General features: G+C 34.3%; 1 protein-coding gene across 1 annotated transcript in view; it reads right to left on the bottom strand.

Moving 5' to 3' along the window:
- LOC118733380 (proton channel OtopLc) overlaps positions 1–17901 on the bottom strand; it is a 124499-nt gene that overhangs the window by 46094 nt on the left and 60504 nt on the right. Inside the window, exon 2 of the mRNA XM_036462745.1 lies at positions 5674–6537. Coding sequence (XP_036318638.1) covers positions 5674–6537 — 864 coding nt within the window. The remainder of the gene's footprint in view (positions 1–5673; positions 6538–17901) is intronic.

Below are 17901 nucleotides of genomic sequence, written 5' to 3'. Positions count from 1 at the left end.
AAAAAAAGGCGCGTCTGTGAACAAGCTACAGCAAATGATCTTTAAATTACCTCCTATTTAGTACAAGTTAAATTTTTTTTCCAAATTTAAATTTCTCTTTGTGAATTTATTTTTAAAGTAAAAGGGGACTATGGAAATGCAGCGTTTCCTCATAGGAAAAAAATGGTTTCAGCTGTCCTTTGCATTCCAGTCGTCACTTTGAATAAAACAAGAATTTGAAAAAAAAAAAAAAAAAAATCAAGTGCGAAAATGTGAAATATTCGGCAGTTTTTACAACAAACATATGGCAACGTTTCGCACTTTAAGTTTTGCACAAACGCTCAGCTGAAAGCCTGGCTTAAATGCAAAGAGCGAGGAAGCTGTGCTGTGCTGTGGTGTTTGTACATCGCTTCTGGCAGTTAAAGTGACAGCACAAACGAAGCGCAACGAATATTTAACACCGCGCTGTGGCTGAACTGTTTGAAATTTCGCAGCCAAAGCAACAACACTTTTTACGCTTTTGTGCAAAACAAAGCGCTCATTTTTGCCTTTCGCATCAAAGAGTGAACTCTAGTAATAAGTCAAATGCAGAATATAATATATTTTTTTTTTGTCAAAATTCGAAAAAAGTCCACTTTTCTTTGTTGATCGGTCGACTTTTAAAGTCCATCGAAAAGTCGAAAGTTGACCTTCTAGTTCAAGTCAAACAACCGTAATCGTTTTCAAGCTTAATTTAGCTGTTAGAAATCGGGGTAAAAAACACCCTTGCCTTTGTCAGAAAGATGAAAAACCCGTGTTTAATACGAGTCCGGAGACTTATAGCCCATTTTCAGCGAAAACTTAACTGCAGTTAAGAGCTCAGGTAAGTTCCAATAATTTGAACATTTTGGTGAACAGCAAAGGTTATTTCTTACTATTTGCTTCTTTATTTTCATTTTCTTGTACTTAATATGAGCCATTTCCCCCTTTGAGGTGTAATCTAATTTTTCTTATGGGCCTCAACTGCAGTTAAGGCTTGGTGGAAAAGAACTATTATACTGCTTCACTGGTTGTGCCTAATATTTGGAAAACTTCATGCTTGCGCTAAAAAATGCAATGGTTAAGCTGTCGTCTGATCTTATACAAAAGATTCCATTATTCAGAGTAAGAGGCCTTCGAAATGCCTTTTTAGCATCCAAGCTACTTCAAAAACTAGCCTGAATTAAATAATCAGATTTATTCCACCAAAAAAGCTACTAAATATATATAAATAGCACTTAATTATTCTGCTGCTTTTTCTCTTACCTCTAAGCAATTGCTTGCCATGTAACCTCTCCGAAAATCTTACTCAGCACACACATGTCTTTAGCGAATACATAATTGCTCGTGTACTAAAGTTGCCAATTGAAGTTAGACAGCAATTTTCCATTAATTACAGACAAACGCATGCTTGCACACACAGAAATATTAATTAAGTTTTTAGGAAATGTAGCAGGAAAGAAGAAGTATCAGCCAAATCCAAGAAATAAAACCTAAGTAGAAGTTACAATGTCGCAAAGGATGCAATTGCAACAAAAAGACTATTTTATGAGCATTTAAATGCACTTGTACCTACATATACATATATGCATTATACTTGTATGAATGTATATGCATGCAGTACAGTGTATGTACCAATACTTACGAGTAGAAAATTTGGCAACTATTGCACTTACAGGGTGTCCCAAAACTTACCAAGATGTGATTAGTAAAAATGCTGCACTACATGGCAGAACAGCGCATTTTCATTTTTGGATAAAATGTATTTAAAAATTAATGAAAGTTAGCACCATTGATTTTTCGAGCAAAATTGCTTTGAAGCCATTTTCTTAACTCGTTTAACAGTTTGAATGTTAAAATCTAATAAAACCAAACCATAATATTAGAACGTAAATGGGTCACTGAAAATCATGAACGTGAACTGTTGGTGAAAATATTGGACCAAAATGTTTCAATACAAAAAATTTATTTTGGCAGTGACGAAGTTTGGCGGTTCTGCTAATTCATTTTATAACAATATGATACGTACAATAAATAATATAATGGCGGAATTCCGGCGTGGTATGTCAAATTATGCTAAAATTTCAAGCATTTAAAAATGATGCAGATTGCAAAAATTTTGGGACACCCTATAAATGGTAGTCGTGTAGCATACACAATTCTGCTTTGCAAAAGGTAGCATTCCCATAAATTTTTCGTTGTTCACAACTTGAAAAGCAATAATAAGTATTGTATAATTTTACGAGCGTCCCTAATTAGATTTCCAATTTTAGTTTCACTATAGGACAATATTGCTTAGTTAGTATTTAAAAATAATCTAATACGTGCAGTTCTAAAAGGCTGGGAGAGCTCCAAATCAGGAACCTCGTTTAGCTCAGATAGAGCTCTATGCAAAGGAGCAAATTTGATATAATTGTATTTGGAATTCCTTACATAAAATATTGAGACCCGACGTAAATTACGAATAGGAAAATTGAAAGGCAATTGTTCCAAAAGGTTAGGACAGTTGACTGAATTATTTAGAATGTTAACTACAAAATTACAGGCAAGAAAGGCAAACCAAACCTACTATGCAGAGGCTTTAAGCTTAAAAGCTGACAACGCAATTCATAAGGTGGTACAGGTTCACTAAAGTTGAAGGAACGGAGTGAAAATTTTATAAAAGTTCTTTGAATACGTTCTATGCGTCTAATATGCCTAACATCGTACGGTCTCCAAATGACGGCGGCGTACTTAAGTCTAGATCTTACGAAAGAGATGTACAAAATCTTCAGAGTATACGGTGCTTTTACACACTGAAAAAAGTAATAAAAACTCTCAAAAAAGCAAAATCGCTACTGCGAAATAATGGTTTGAAAAACCGCATAAATTCAAATCCGCATAAAAAGAGACCTAAGTGTATAGGTTTCAGATGAAAGAGGTTGAAGAAGGTTGTAATTTAAAAATATTTTGAAGAGGGTTGCCACCTGTTTGAAAAGTCGAATTTACTTGAATTATACCGAAGTTATAAAAAATTTTACAATATGGGTACGAATAGAAATGGTTTTGAAAATACTTCATTTCAAAACTATATGTAGGAGAGTTGCCACGTTCTTAAAAAGTTAAATTCAACTTGAATTAAGGGAATAAGGTATTTTTGATATTGGTTCACAAAATGGGTATCTGTTGAAAGATGTCTAAGAAGATTTTAATGTTAAAGAGTGTTAAAAAATAAAAATGCTTAAATCTCATATGCTTTTGGTTAAAATTGAAGGTGCAGTGCAGCACGCCTGGTATTTGCTACTATTTAATAAAGCTAACTTAAAATATTTCTGAAAACATTACAATGGGCTTTAAAATTAATTTTACTTCACCGATTACGTACATTAGAAAGGCACGCCATTTAAGTCCGAAACAGAAACTTTCCTTACATTTTCGTTAGTGAAATGTATGCGGTTTGCATATCTCCTTATTTTATGTTTACACACATTTCCTGCCTGTTTATTAACCTCATCAAGTCTAACTTTGTTCATTACACTCTTGTAAATCACTGCGTATACAATTTTATGTGTAACGCCTATACGAATTCTACGCAAAATCCTCAACAACTTATCAACGCTACTTCATTACTATGCAATTTGTCAGCAAATTATGGGATGTCAAACGCAGCTAAAAAAAAACACGAAATCTTGCGACAAAGAGAAAGATTAATATGCATGTACGTACATAGTTATGTATACATACAAAGAACATTTATAAAGTTGAAGTGAGGTTTTTGATTTTTGCGGCTTTGAGTCACTTTAATAAAATATTCTGCAAGTATATGTACATTAGAGTGGTCCAAAATTGCATGTGAAGAAGTAAAGTCTGAATTTTAATGCCGGCACCCCCTAGGATTGTTCTATTCCCAAAAAAAGATACCCCTTGTTTTTTTATTTGAAAAAAAAAATAGAGAGTGCTCAAAGCGATCAAAAGTTTTCATGTATATTATATGGAGAAAAACCACTTTTCGTAGAAATGGTGTAGAATTCTTGAAAATCAATATTTTTAGATCGGAAAATTTGGCTTCTATTCGGGATATTCCCAGTAATAATACCCAATTGTTGCTTAAACCATTTTTTCATGGTAACTATATTTTATAGGACCGCCAGCACTCCCTAAATATGTTTTGATTTCAAAATAAAAAAAAATAAGGGTATGGTTTTCTCGGTATAGAACAATCTTAGTGGGTGTCAGCATTAAAATTCCGACATTATTTTTTTGGACCACTCTAATGTACATACAAGATTAGGTACCTACATACCCATATTAAAAACATACTTATGACTTGGATTTTTTCGACATAAAAACAACTTTTAGAAATCATTTATTTGGCGTCTCTGCCAAGTTCCACGACCTTTGTAAGCAATTTTTTCATCTCAGCGTTGACAAAATTTCTATTCTCCTCAACTTTACCGAAGTGACGGGGCAGTTCTGCGCAGTTTTGCTTTTGCCAATGAAGCAGTGAAGCGAATGATTTGCTTTTAATTGGAACCGCTATCGCGATTAGGAACTCCAAAATATATTTGAAAATGGGAAAAGGAATCTATGATTGGCTAATGTTTTAGATTTGGTTGGTAAAATGTGTTACGTGCTCCTTGTGAGTGATACCCTCACCATTGAAAAAATTTTACTAAGGCAAATATTATGTTTGAAGTCGTTTTACACATAAAATGACATGATTTAAAATTAGATTTTAAATAAAAAATTAGAAAATTTGACCCACTGTTTAAAATAATTGTAATGAAGTAAAGCAAAATTCTAAAAAAAAAATTGGGCTACCATGTATGCATATTTAGTCGAGAACCTAAAATGGCTGTCCCTCTGTGTTAAAATAAAATGGTTAACTACCCCAAGCGGTCATTCAACAATCCTCTGCGCCCCGAAAAACCTATTCTTAGTTCTCCTCGACTAGGCTCACAGTAATCAAAAGGAAATTACCGCCATGTTAAAAAATCTCCACTTTGTCATGATTTTTGTGATAGTAAAATACATATTTTCATAACACCGTGCGACAAAACTATGGGCCAAATATAGTAAAACTGCGTTATTGGTTTTTTCTCTCTGACGTTTTAACGACTTTGTAGTTTCAAAGATATGATTAATTCCAAAAGTATTTTAATAATTCAATGCAATATAGAATAACAATATGATTGCCAAATGAAAGAGAAAATTCTGTAGAATTAAAATATTCAAATTTATTGCTTCACAAGGACGAATATGTATTGAAAATACCCTTTAATTAAATTTTGTTTATCTAATAAAGTTAGAAAGACGAAATTCAAGGTATACCAGTCCTTAACGTATAATTTTTTCAAAAATAATTATTGCAAAGTTTTAAGAATATTCAAGGATAAAATGTTAAAAGGACATTTTCAATACCTACTCGTCCTGATGCACCAACAAATGTTATCGGCTTTAATTCTACAGAGGATTCTGTTTAATTTGGTAGTCATACTGTTTTTCTAAATACATTGGACTGGATTCTTTAAATAATTTGTTGAAGTAATCAAATTTTTTTTAATTTCAAAGTGCTTAAAAAATCCTGACGTCAGAGAGAAAAATTAAATACACAGTTTTACTTTATTTTGCCCGTGCTTGCTAGCTTTAAATAGAACTGCATTTGAATTAATATTTTTCATGCTTATCTGTACTCACGCTCTGACTCGCGGCATCGGCGGATAAATGAACGACGGTCGATGCGTGCGTTTAATGGCTGGCAACACCGGATAGCTGGTTAACTGATGTGAATGATACATTAACGCTAAATGTCCTGTCTGGCGATCGTCCCCCAGCGCCGACGAGAGCCTGCGATTTGATGAGCCGGGCGATGGTGGTCCTGAACCACCTGCCCCACCACCACCACCACTACCAGCATCACCATTGTCTCCACCACCACCGCCACTCACATCCAGCTGATGACTTAGCGCCGAAGACGTAGGCATATTCGATTCATCGATGGTCACACGATGATGTGAGCCGGAGTCTCGTAGCCGCGCAGCCAAACGGCCGGGCGACACTGAAGGAGTCGACGCAGCATCTACGGCCAGCATGACACTCGACGTTGCTGTGGCTGCTGTGACGCTCGCGACGCTTGGCGGTGAGCGACGTTCTTGCACGTGTGGCGGTTTGGCAGGTGGTGTTGGACCGCTACCACCACCACTCACGCTGCCGCTGCTATCCTCATCCATCGCGCTGCTGCTGTAGGTTGCCGCCGCTTTTTGGTGGTGCAGTAAATGTTGCGTCCCCGCATAGCTGGCGGGCACAGTGGGCGTAGCCACAGGCACACCGCCGTGCGTGTGATGATTTTGATGGTGTGGGTGCTGGAACTGATGTGGCAGGTGGTAGTGATGATGACTGCTGAGGTGAGCGCGCATCACATGCTGTTGCGGTTGCTGTTCGTCCTGGTAGCTCAGCGATGTGCTCGCTGTTATCGGTGCTGTGCTCATCGCGGTGGGTGAAACGACTGAAGCGGCGTCTAAGGTCTCACTAGACGCGGCTGCCGAATCGCCGCTGTAGGTGCTGCAAGTGGAATTAGAACGAGACACAATTGTTGCAGCCATATAGGAATTAAAGAGTTATTATTATAAATTCTTTAAAGGGGAAATCACTTTTGACCGTAGAAAAAGTAAAAAAAAAATATATATATTTAAACATTTTTCAATAAACATCATTTTGCACTCAAAAAACACGGCGAGAATAAATGTTGCTGATAAATATTATCGCCGCGCATTGTATTTTATTTTTAATTCATTTTTCTTTCGCATTAAACGCTCATTAAATTGATGGATGCGAAAATACTAGACACTTCGCAGTCGTGAAAAAAAATTCAATTTAAAACCAGATATGCTTTTTGTCTGCAAAAATTTCAAATATTTGCTACATTTTTGTTGCAGAAAATTATATTATATTTTATATTTTTATTATTATTTTATTATTATGTAGCATTAAAAATAATGATATATTTTTTTTTGTTATGTTTCACATTTTCGCTCGCAAAATTTTAGAACCACAGATATTCAAACGCCCGCCACAGCACGCTCGCGTTGAGTGACTGCGATGACGGTGCCGCTGATTTTTGCGTTCAACTGCCCAACTACCCAACAGGCCGGAAACGCTTTAAGCGCTGCAGTCGAATGAAAAAATTTAAATTAAATAAACCAACAACTATACGCGCAAATATGTACGAATATATTAAATTGTGTGTGTTTGTGTGTTTTTTCTGCTTTCGTTAAATTGGATAATTTAGTTTTAAGTTGTTTGAACGCCCTAATTGACGCTGGTGTCGGCGCGACTTTGCCACAGCCATCGTGGGGTGATTTTTTCGCAAAAGAGCGAAAGTGAAACCAGAGATGCGAAAAAAAAAACAATTTAAGAAATATCAGCTGAAAATTGTATAGTATACAACAACATGTTTTAAGTTGATCATTCAATTTGTATGATGAAAAGATCACTTTGAACTTAATTCGTGGAAAAGTGTAATGCGGTGGCGAAATTTTTTAATTTTCTAAAATTATTTAGTCAACAATTTCTTTGCCACAGTGCAGCGCATGATAGCCGCAAGGCCGAATGCATTTATACGGGGAACCAAATGATACCAAATATATATGTTATTTCGAGGGTTTATATTCAATACGATCTATCTGCAGGTTTTACAAAAATAAGATCGGTGTATAAAAATCAATCTTAGACTTAACTGTAAATCACTTGTCAGAAGAATTAACTATTGAATTTCAGCGATGGCAGTTAAGTCTCAGACGGGTTCTAACATCAAAAAGTAATTTTTGTATAAACTGTAGATAGGTCATATTGAATATAAGCCCTCGATATGTGTACAGATAGCTGCTGAAATTCCTTCCGACTATTTAAACTAGCTTTACCAGGTTAAGCTGCCTATTCCTCTTTGCATCACAATGACTGTGGGCATTCATTTTTTTAATTAACACAAATTCTAGATTTTTTATAATTTTTTTGCAGATAAATCTGCATGCAAGTTGTTGTACTATATCAAAATTATTAAAAAATTATTTCATAATATTCAGTTTTTTTAATTGTACGCAAGAAAACCGACAATTTTTACGTATTTGATAATGCGAAATTTGTCTGCTAGTCTAAAAAAAAAAGAAAACCCCTTTTTTTGCATTGCATCTGAAATGTACCTTAAAAAACTGTAATAAAGTACAAAAAATATAAAAGAAGTCCGTAAAGATTAAAAAAAAAATCCGAAATATTCCAAAAGTCATTAAATTTATTTTAAATTTAAAATATTAAAAAAATAAAGATAGTAAACAATTTACAAATAAAAAGAACGCTAGTTTCCCTTGCACATAAAAATAAATGCCAAAACTTTTAATGGTATCTTCGAACAAGAAGTATGATTTTTTCGCTACTTGTGTCGCGTAGATTTCAAAATCTTAAAAATAACTACACCAGCAAAGAAACGTGTCTTTTGCCGACGCACAGTGGGGTAAATGGTGCCGATTCCGGAGATTAGTTCTCATAAGCTGTCAGGTTACTTAAGAAATGTTTTCTTTAGTTTCGCATTCATGAAAAAACGAATAATAATATACATTCATTTTCTTTAGTGGATTTTTAATTAAACCTGGGTTAAAACGCCCAAAATTGAATTTCAAAAATCTAAAAACTATTCCAAATATTAGTCAAAGTTATAAGCATTTTCATCTTAAATAAATATTTCTTCCTAAACAAAATGACAAAAGAAAGCAAAATTGAAGAAATCATATCATTAGTATTTCTTTATTGATTTCATTTTTAACCTCTCCTTCATCAAGATCGTTATTCATTATTATCAACTATAGAAGTAGTTTTGGTAAAATCTGCACTTACTTTGTGGTAGTTTTACTCCTCCTTAACATGGCAATGTCAGAAATGAACACCAGTTTTTAAACACGTCTTCATCTCTTTATATATTTTCTATTCAAGTTGCTAGAAAAGCACTATAACTATAAACATTTTTTTCGAGCTTTTAGAGCTTTTTCTGGCAATTATCCGATTTTTAAAAAGGCTCTAAGCATTACGGTATGGGTCATAAGTGCATAATTGTGAATTTGGCGAAGCTATATCAAGAATAACACTTTTACTTGCGTTTAAAAATTCTATATATGTATTTGTAAAAAATTTCCAGCTCAATTTGAAGGGCGCTAGAAAACACCATTAGATTTATTTTTATTAACCTTGTGATTTCTATGTTCACGTTTCTGAGTACATGGTTCGGTTGCTAACAAAATAAGTCCAAATTTTTCCTTAAATTTTTCTTGTTTGTCCGCTTTATTTTAAGAAACTAAAATTTTCTTAATATTTTTATTGAGCTTTGTACACCGATCGTTTATTAGCGTTTCGCTGCTATAACTTCCACTGCTTAGACTTTCTTGCTTTTTCATATTTTCCTAATAAACAATTGTGGTACAAAGCTCTATAAAAACATTAAAAAATAAAATGTTAATAAGCCACAATAACATTGACAAATATAAAATTTGTTTTATTCTTTCTTTAAGAAACTAATAGTGATTTCGTTTCTACTGAAAAATTTCGCCTTTTGATTACCCCTTTTTCTTTTTGTGTTCGATTCTAAATTAAAGGCAAAGGGTGAGAAAATTTTGCGTTCGTTTCTTAAAATGTCACACTCTTGTAAGGCAAAAAAGGCACATTCTCTGCCCTGTGAAGCTTTGTCAGATGGTTATTTAAAACGACAATATTATGAAATGCGTGAGCTAGACAGGGTTGAGTGTACCATCAGATACATTCTCACCGGGGAAGGTGCAACATTTTTTCGAAGAAACGTAATAACCATAAGCACCGCAGCCCGCGGAAAAAATATGAATATTTATTTAGAAATTTAAAAAAATTCAAATAATCGCGAAAATTTAACTTAATGTCGTGGCAATGTACTTTCTAAAATTAAAGCAACAGACTTTGGCTATGAACGCTGATTGGGCTTCTATGCATACACATCGCTATTGAAACAACTCCTTTTTTGAGAGGCTTTCTTTGGCGGTTCCTTTGATACTGAAGCCAAAATTGGTACAATAGCACTCACTTTAACTCATTCATTTATTTCAATTTAAATCTCAGCTGGGGCACAACTAAACCCCAGCAATAAATCTTTGCAAGTACTTAAAGTCTGTCCCATTCCATATGCTACGAGTATTCTGCACAATTTCTATTTAGTAAAATGACTTTATATATATCACAAAGACTCGACACTCGACAAATTCAATACTGGCGTGTACCTGTAAATTTTGTTAATTAACAGCCAAACAAAGGAAATTCGACTGCGCAATTAAAAATCACAATTCACCGCCATCACAACGTTTGCCTTGTAAGCCAAGCATACTACAACAATACCAACAATACTCACAATCAGGGAGCATTTAAGCAAGCAAGTGACAAATGTTGCGCATACGACCCGGTGTACAACTTACATAGTTGTGTAGCATTTACAGTGTACAGTGCACAGTAGTCGCGCTAAGATAAAGTATTCGTTATGCGCTCTACGAGACTTTTGATGTTTTTGTTTGTACAGAAACAAAACTAAAAGCAATAAGAGTTCGGGCTATTGTCAGTGGTAAAGGTGCAAGCGGCTACACAGCGGCGCCACAGCTTGATAGCAGCTTAATTTAATATTCTTTACTCACTCTCACTTTGTGCGGAAAAGCATAGAGAAGCAGCTGGAGCTGCTGGCTGGCTGGCTGGCTGGTTGAATTGCTTGCTTCATTTCACTCTTTGTTGCAGCGACAAGAGCAAATTGAATTTATTTCACTTTTTTTTTGCTGGCCTTATTCCCACCTATTTCACTTCTTATACAATGTAACTTGGTGCTAAGGTGGATCTTATATGGTGTATATGTAGAGAAGGGTGGTCTATAAGATATCAGCATCTGAATTTTTTATGGGACACCCTTTTTATTTTGTTCTTTTTTTTTACTTTATTTTTAGTCTGTAAGAGAAATCAGTAGACAAATAAACAATAAATAAATTAAATAAAGATATCCACTAAAATCTCAGAATTTTAAAATTTTGAAAAAGTTTAAACTTTTTTAAATCGCAAGAATTCTACAAAATGCTGGGTTGAATTCTGATAAATTTGACATATTATTGAAACTTTTTTTGTAAAAATTAATAAAATCGCTGAGTTATTGCTGTTCAATGTAGAAATTGTGTCGAATTTTTGCGATTTAAAAAAAAAAACATTTCTCAAAATCTGCTAGCGACCACTAAATATTTTATTTATTTTTTTAATTTTTAAACTTTCGTTAATGCTTTGTTTTGTGCGTAGAATAAAATAAAGAGGTGCCCTATGATGCTGATGTTTTAAGGACCACACTACTTTACACAAATACAAACATATACGCCCTCAAAGCGAATGTTAATAAAAAATCAGTATGGCAAATATTAAAAGAAACAAATTGGCAACCAACGAACATGAACGATTTTGTAAGAAAAAACAAATAAATTGTACTCGCATTTGTAGATACCTTATTCAATTCAATTTTATAAGGCTAAATGAATTTCAGTATACAGGACATGTATGCATGTTTGCTTATTATTCAACACACTTAGGATATAAGATATAAACGAGTTATTGAGCTTTTTCCAATTCCTCCCGGACACATTGGTTTATAGACATAAATAACTGAGCCGGGTACAAAGTCCGAATTTATTTATTAATGCTTGCGGTGTGCTAAATACACACAAATGCATTAGCCCTACTTTGAATAAATTTAGATATTATAATGCTTTAGCTACTGTAGCTTTTTAAAAGTTTTGCATTCCTGCATTTATTTTTCACGGAATTTAAAAATTTCTACCACCCCTGGGCGTATGAGTAACTTTAGCTGCAGCATACATAGATACTCAACGAAGGAGTGTTTAATTATATTTTTCCATGCGCCTACCGCTCATCCGGTATGTACATATGTACTTATGTAAGTAAACAAAAACAACAAATAAATAACAACAGTGCAGCAGCAGCATGCATAATGCGATTTTATTTAATTAGCATCATAAATTCATGAAGTTGACACTTTTATTAAATTGTGGTTGGCGCTGTTAGCAGCTCGAATGGAATACAGTGTGGCTTTTGTCGTAAGATTTAAAAAAATTACAGCAGAATCAAAGAGTTGTTTAATATAAAAAAAATATGGTTCGGCCGAATACATTTCCGCATTGCATAAACCACATCGGAATTCAAATATTTTCGTCTCTAGTCTGCTCCAATTCCTATATATATTTTTCTGCATTTACACCTCTACTATCCTTATTTTAAGGCCTGCAAGGAATAATATTCGATCTACATAGAGCTAAATATTGCATCTTAATTAACGTCCAAATACAGAATATCATGAAGCTCAGATCACGGTCCAAACGGTGGTCGAGAGGACCTCAGGTCCAATGTTAATGTAACCATTATCTCACCACCCGACTATGACGAGGTTCGAATATGAATTCCGCGGTTGAAAAAACAACAAATCTTCTGTAGTTGATGGCCTGCCAGCAGAGACACCGTCATTCGCGCCAACAACAGCAGGAGCAGCCTTCTAAGTATAGGTTACAAGGTCTTATCAAGTATATTGTGGTAAAGACTGAAGCCCACCGTCACTGAAAATATTCGGCCTTATCAGGGCTTTAAACCTGGTAAGTTCAACATCCACCAGCTCTTCCACATCCAAAATCTCTTTGTTGATTTTAAAACCGCCTTCGAAAGCACGAAATGAACTTATCCGACTTTGGAAAAGAAAGCAAGTGTTAATTTCTAATGAAGCTTTTTCAAAAATAGAGAACAGTTCCAGGCGTAGGTCGATGATACCGACATGATCAGCGTCAATAGCTGCCTACCTTTCTCAAGTTAGTAAAGGAGTACGAGACGTAGTATATTCTTACATCAGTCAGCGCATTTGAGCCTCTGCATTAACGTTACTGTTAACGTATATAATTTCGGGAAAAGTAGAGGACTTCGTTTATTTAGACAACAGTATTAGGACCGATAATAATAATATGTAGGTAACTGTGTAGTAAACTCATCTCCTCTTTTACAAAACCGAATCTATAGAATAGTCAATGACACGGAAAGCATCCGATCAGACTGCCCTTGGAGTAATAGATGGAAACAGTTTGAGGGAACAAACAAAACTTTGTTTACGGTAAAAAACCACTTTTTTCAAAATGTTGTAAAAAAAAAAGGTTTAAAACAAGCTTTTATTTAGCATGTGCACTGGCCTTGAGCCAAACGTTCAGCATGGCCATCACCAAGCTTCTCTGATGATTTGGTGTGCAGTCGACTCAGGAGAAGTCATTGAGCTCAATTCTTACAATAAAGGTGTCAACACTTCAAATTTCACCAAACTGACGTTTTATAAAAGCTGGTTAAGTTCCAATAATCCAATACTAGTTATTCGAAAATAAACCAGAAAAAACTTCTTTGAGTATGGATTGGTGCAAGAATTGTACCTAGGTACTACCGATTGGTAGTAGGCGCACATCTAAGCACTCAAGTACGGTGGCTGCCATAATTATAGATACATAAATTTACAAACAATATTTATGAATATCATTACCGAAAAGTTCATAGATATTGCCATGGATCATCATTATCCATATTAAATTTGATATACATAAGTATATCGAAAAAATTGGGAAATCAATTTTAAAGATATTCAATTTATTTGAAATAGATATATATGTATGTTGGAAACTACAGCTATTACATCGCACTGTAAAAGTTTTAACCGCTGCAATTGAGCTTAAATAATTTTTAGTTACATTCTCTGTTTAATATTTACAACATCTCTACTTAGGTAAAGGAACCTGATAAGAAAAAAGCTGATAATGTAGAACGGCAAGCCTCAACCATTTTTGGAAGTAAATTCCAAACTATCTAAAATTAATATTTCCCAGAACATCAAAGTTTCAATTTCAAACCATAACAATAATGGAAATAACCAACGTACATACATAAATAGTTAAAGTTTTAAATTTACTAAATGCTTTTGGCGAAAAATCAGGTCAGCAACAATGAGTAAAGTTCAAGTGTATTTAAGTATGCGGGTTCATGCAAAAGTGCCAACTTTTCAGCTTTTATCGTAACACTTTGAAATGTTAATGCGCTGTATGAACGGCACAAAGCACAATGTAAAGGGTAAAAAGGAAAACTCGGATAGTAGTTAATTCAATTTTTATACTTCACTTTAATGCCAACAAAATCGGGCAACCTCATGAAAATAGCCCCTTTTTAATGCCACCCAATGCAAGCTCGTATTTAGTTATTGCAGTATTGAAGTATTAAATTTTATGCCTGCATGCATTTGCATTAAAGCGTTAATATATTTACATAGTACATATTTTGTTACATAGGTTGCCAAATGACCCACATAACACACAAGTGACATTTATATATCAAAAGTTGGAATGATTGCTAGTTGACTAAGGTTTATGCGATTTTTATGCTGGTAAAGATGAATACTAAAGATTGAGTGCAGCTGGTGTAGTAATTTATACATATATGTTAGAAGAGACTGCATATACTTAGTACAAACATAAATAAGTATTGCAATATATGTACATACATACATACAAAACATATGAATGCATACAAATGGGGTTAAAGATTACGGTTAACTGGTTGCGCTTTTAACTCTTATCTTTTGTTGGTTAAGAGTCAAGTCAAGCAGGGATTTTGTGAGATTTAACGTTGAAGCATAGAATTGTCACTGCCATGAATTTTCATTTTCTGCTGCTTTCGAATTGGCATAGGAAAGAAATTAGTTGGGCAAACGAGCGTTTTAATGAGCATAGACGCAGCAATGAGTGCCAGCTTTTTTTATCTACATACAAATGTACTTGTAGGTGAAAATATTCAATCTGCGCTTGAAAATTTTACACTTTAGATATTTAGAAATTTAAAAAATTATACTCTATTAGTTTTTTCTATATAAATAGTCCAGTTAAATATGGAAAGTGTGTATTTTGTGAGTGGAAGGCAGGATTCTTAATTGTAGTGTAATTTAAAGTACGCTCATACAGGCCGCTAATCGAGCAATTAGCTAAGCTTTCTCGATTAAAGCGCTAATTGAGCTCGATTTATCATACAAAATTTCAATTCATAATTGCTCGATTAGTGCTTAATTGAGTGTTAATTTAATGCATTGAAAAAAATATAATCCGTCATTTTGCGGCGGCTGGATTTGGATTTCTTTCATGGTGTACTATAAAATACTTGTCAAGCTCAGTCATTTGATACCCATATTAAGAGATTTGTGAAAAAATATGTAATCCGTCTCCTTGTGGCGGCCGCTATTAAATTTTACCTACTATAGACCCTTAAAAACAAAATTAAGTTAGTTTTATATGAGATTTTTCAAATAATTTGAGTTTAACTTGAGTCCAAATTAGGGAAACTTCGATACGCTGTAAAAAGAAGTGTGATGTTTTAGGGGCAAAACGATAGGTGGTCCAATATTCTCTAGCTAAAGTTGACAAAATACTGAAACCGGTTTGTATCCAAACTAAATTTGACAAGGAATTACGGAATTCGTGCTCAAGATAATATAAAAATATAAAAATTATATACTACTTATAATAAGAAAAGCTCTTAACGACATCCTCGAAAAAGCGGTACGAAAATTGGTATGAAAAGCTAGAAATAACTTTGAATTGCAGCCTATGATGCTAAATTTATAAGCGGACTATGTTCCACAATGATCTCGTTAGCCACAAATCTTCGATCCTTTTAGCCATATGTAAGTAAGTCTCTACAGGTAAGGATAATCTTCGAGAGTCTCACACTAATAATTTTTAATCAAGCTTCTTTTCAGCATTAATTTTTAATAAAACTATTTGCCTTTGCATTTGTTAAGAGAATTTAGTTTACTAACGTAGTTCTCGTATAAACCATCTGCACGCTCCGCAATCACAAACATACAAAACTAAATAAATTTCAATCTATACCAAAACTATGTAAATACGTGACATCCGAAATGCAAAGCGTCACTTAGCGTATCGTTTACTTCTAGAAGATATGCATGTATATGTATATGGATGAGGCAGACAACTGAGCCTATCGCTTGCGTTGCGAAAATTCGCAAACGAAACCATAGCAACCCATGTTTACTTATTTTAATAACAGTGCATCAAAGTAAACTAAAGAAAACTGCATTAGTGCAGTTTGTAGCAGACGTGCCAGCGGCCAAACAGTCTGCTCCCACGTATGTACATAAGTGAGTTTGTTGCACCAACACTATCGCCATCAAAGTGTTGAAAATGTATGTATCCTTTAGGAAAAAGTCACCCAAATCGTGCATTAACAATGAAATTAACAGCAACCGCAAAGCAAAGGCAGATAGTGCTGCTGGAACGTACGCACTCGCAGGGGTCTACATATATACGCACATACATACACACTTATGTATGCATTCACACACTTGCTAGCTTTTGAGCTAAGCAATTACAAATTTTCCACACTTCAGTGCCAGTTGTCGCTTTTGGAATATTTTAAATGAGCGCCACGAGAATATAGCTACATCTCGAATAATCTGAGTTTACAAATGTATACAGTGGTGGCAGCATATTTAGAAACAATATTAGATTTAGGTGTTCTAGTTTTCATATTTTAATTTTATAAGGTAACTTTAAGTGTCTAAAACTATTTATTTTTTCTTGAGAAAAGGCCTAAAATAATACAAAACTTCATTGTTTTATGTTTGTCTCAAACTAAGTGACCACCACTGTACATTTATACGAAACTTTTGTCAATCCGCCTGTTGTGAGCCAGCATCGAGTTGTAATTATCCATTAGCGTAAATAGTCGTTTTATTTTTCCTTCACATATGTACCAACATACATACATACGTTTAAATTCCTGCATATGTTCTATGTATACCTATCAACTTATGACGGTACATAGTACGGCAAAATGCAAATGCAAATCCGCAAATGCAGACAGGATGTCAAGGGAGTCTGTGTGTGCGATTAGTAACTTTGCAGTTTTAGTCAACTAAACAAAGTACGGAAAATCCGCCGCGTAAATTTCAAAACAGTTTCACACACGAATGCAAATGCATATTGACTATGTATATTCTATGTATGTACATGTGTGCGTATTAGTACGACATATGTATTAACAAATGCAAATGTATCGCAGCATTTCCTACCTTTTTGAGGTGTTTCAACCATTTGCCAGCTAAGTGTTCATCGTATGAGCGATAATTATATTTTAAGTGTTGAGTGCAACATACGTATTCACAAACGGGCGATTTTGTGTTGGAAGTGCCATAACTACCTATTACATATACTTGCTTTTGTTGTTGTTTTTGTTGCTATTAAGTGCAATGCGTTGTTGTTATTTTCCCATAGCAAGTCTCCCTTCCACCAGCCGGCAATGCAAATTATTGAGCGTCTGCTAATTTTCATTTCTCCCCCTTTGTGCACCGAACACACAAACCGTGCAGTGCAAAGCCACAAATTCAATGCTCACAATTACAGATGTGGCATATGCGCGCAGCGAGGGGTTTTAGTGTAGACTGATTGGATAGCTGGCAGGCTGCAGGTTTTGCAAACTTTGTTACACACTTTATGGCATGTAATTTAATTTCTAAAACCTCAATGTCATGGTTACATTTTAGTCAATTAGTATTCCAATTTACAAGTGAAATAAATGGAAATATTATACATATGTACAAATATTAATAAATTTGTATATATGTATGTACACTAGACTCGATTGGTTTTCCCGTAGTTTAAAAGTTTACTTTGAGAAGTCGATAAAAAGATTTTTTTTTTGAGTTACTAATTCTAAGATTATTTCCACCTAGAGTACCTCCTTAGACCTAAATTTCTACCCAACTAAATACAACTTTAGTGTTATTTTAAATAT

The sequence above is a fragment of the Rhagoletis pomonella genome, unplaced genomic scaffold, assembly GCF_013731165.1.
Source record: "Rhagoletis pomonella isolate Grant_MI unplaced genomic scaffold, Rhpom_1.0 Rhpom_scaffold_00002, whole genome shotgun sequence".
NCBI classification, from domain to species: Eukaryota; Metazoa; Arthropoda; class Insecta; order Diptera; family Tephritidae; genus Rhagoletis; species Rhagoletis pomonella.
This window is presented reverse-complemented; position numbering and strand designations above follow the sequence as displayed.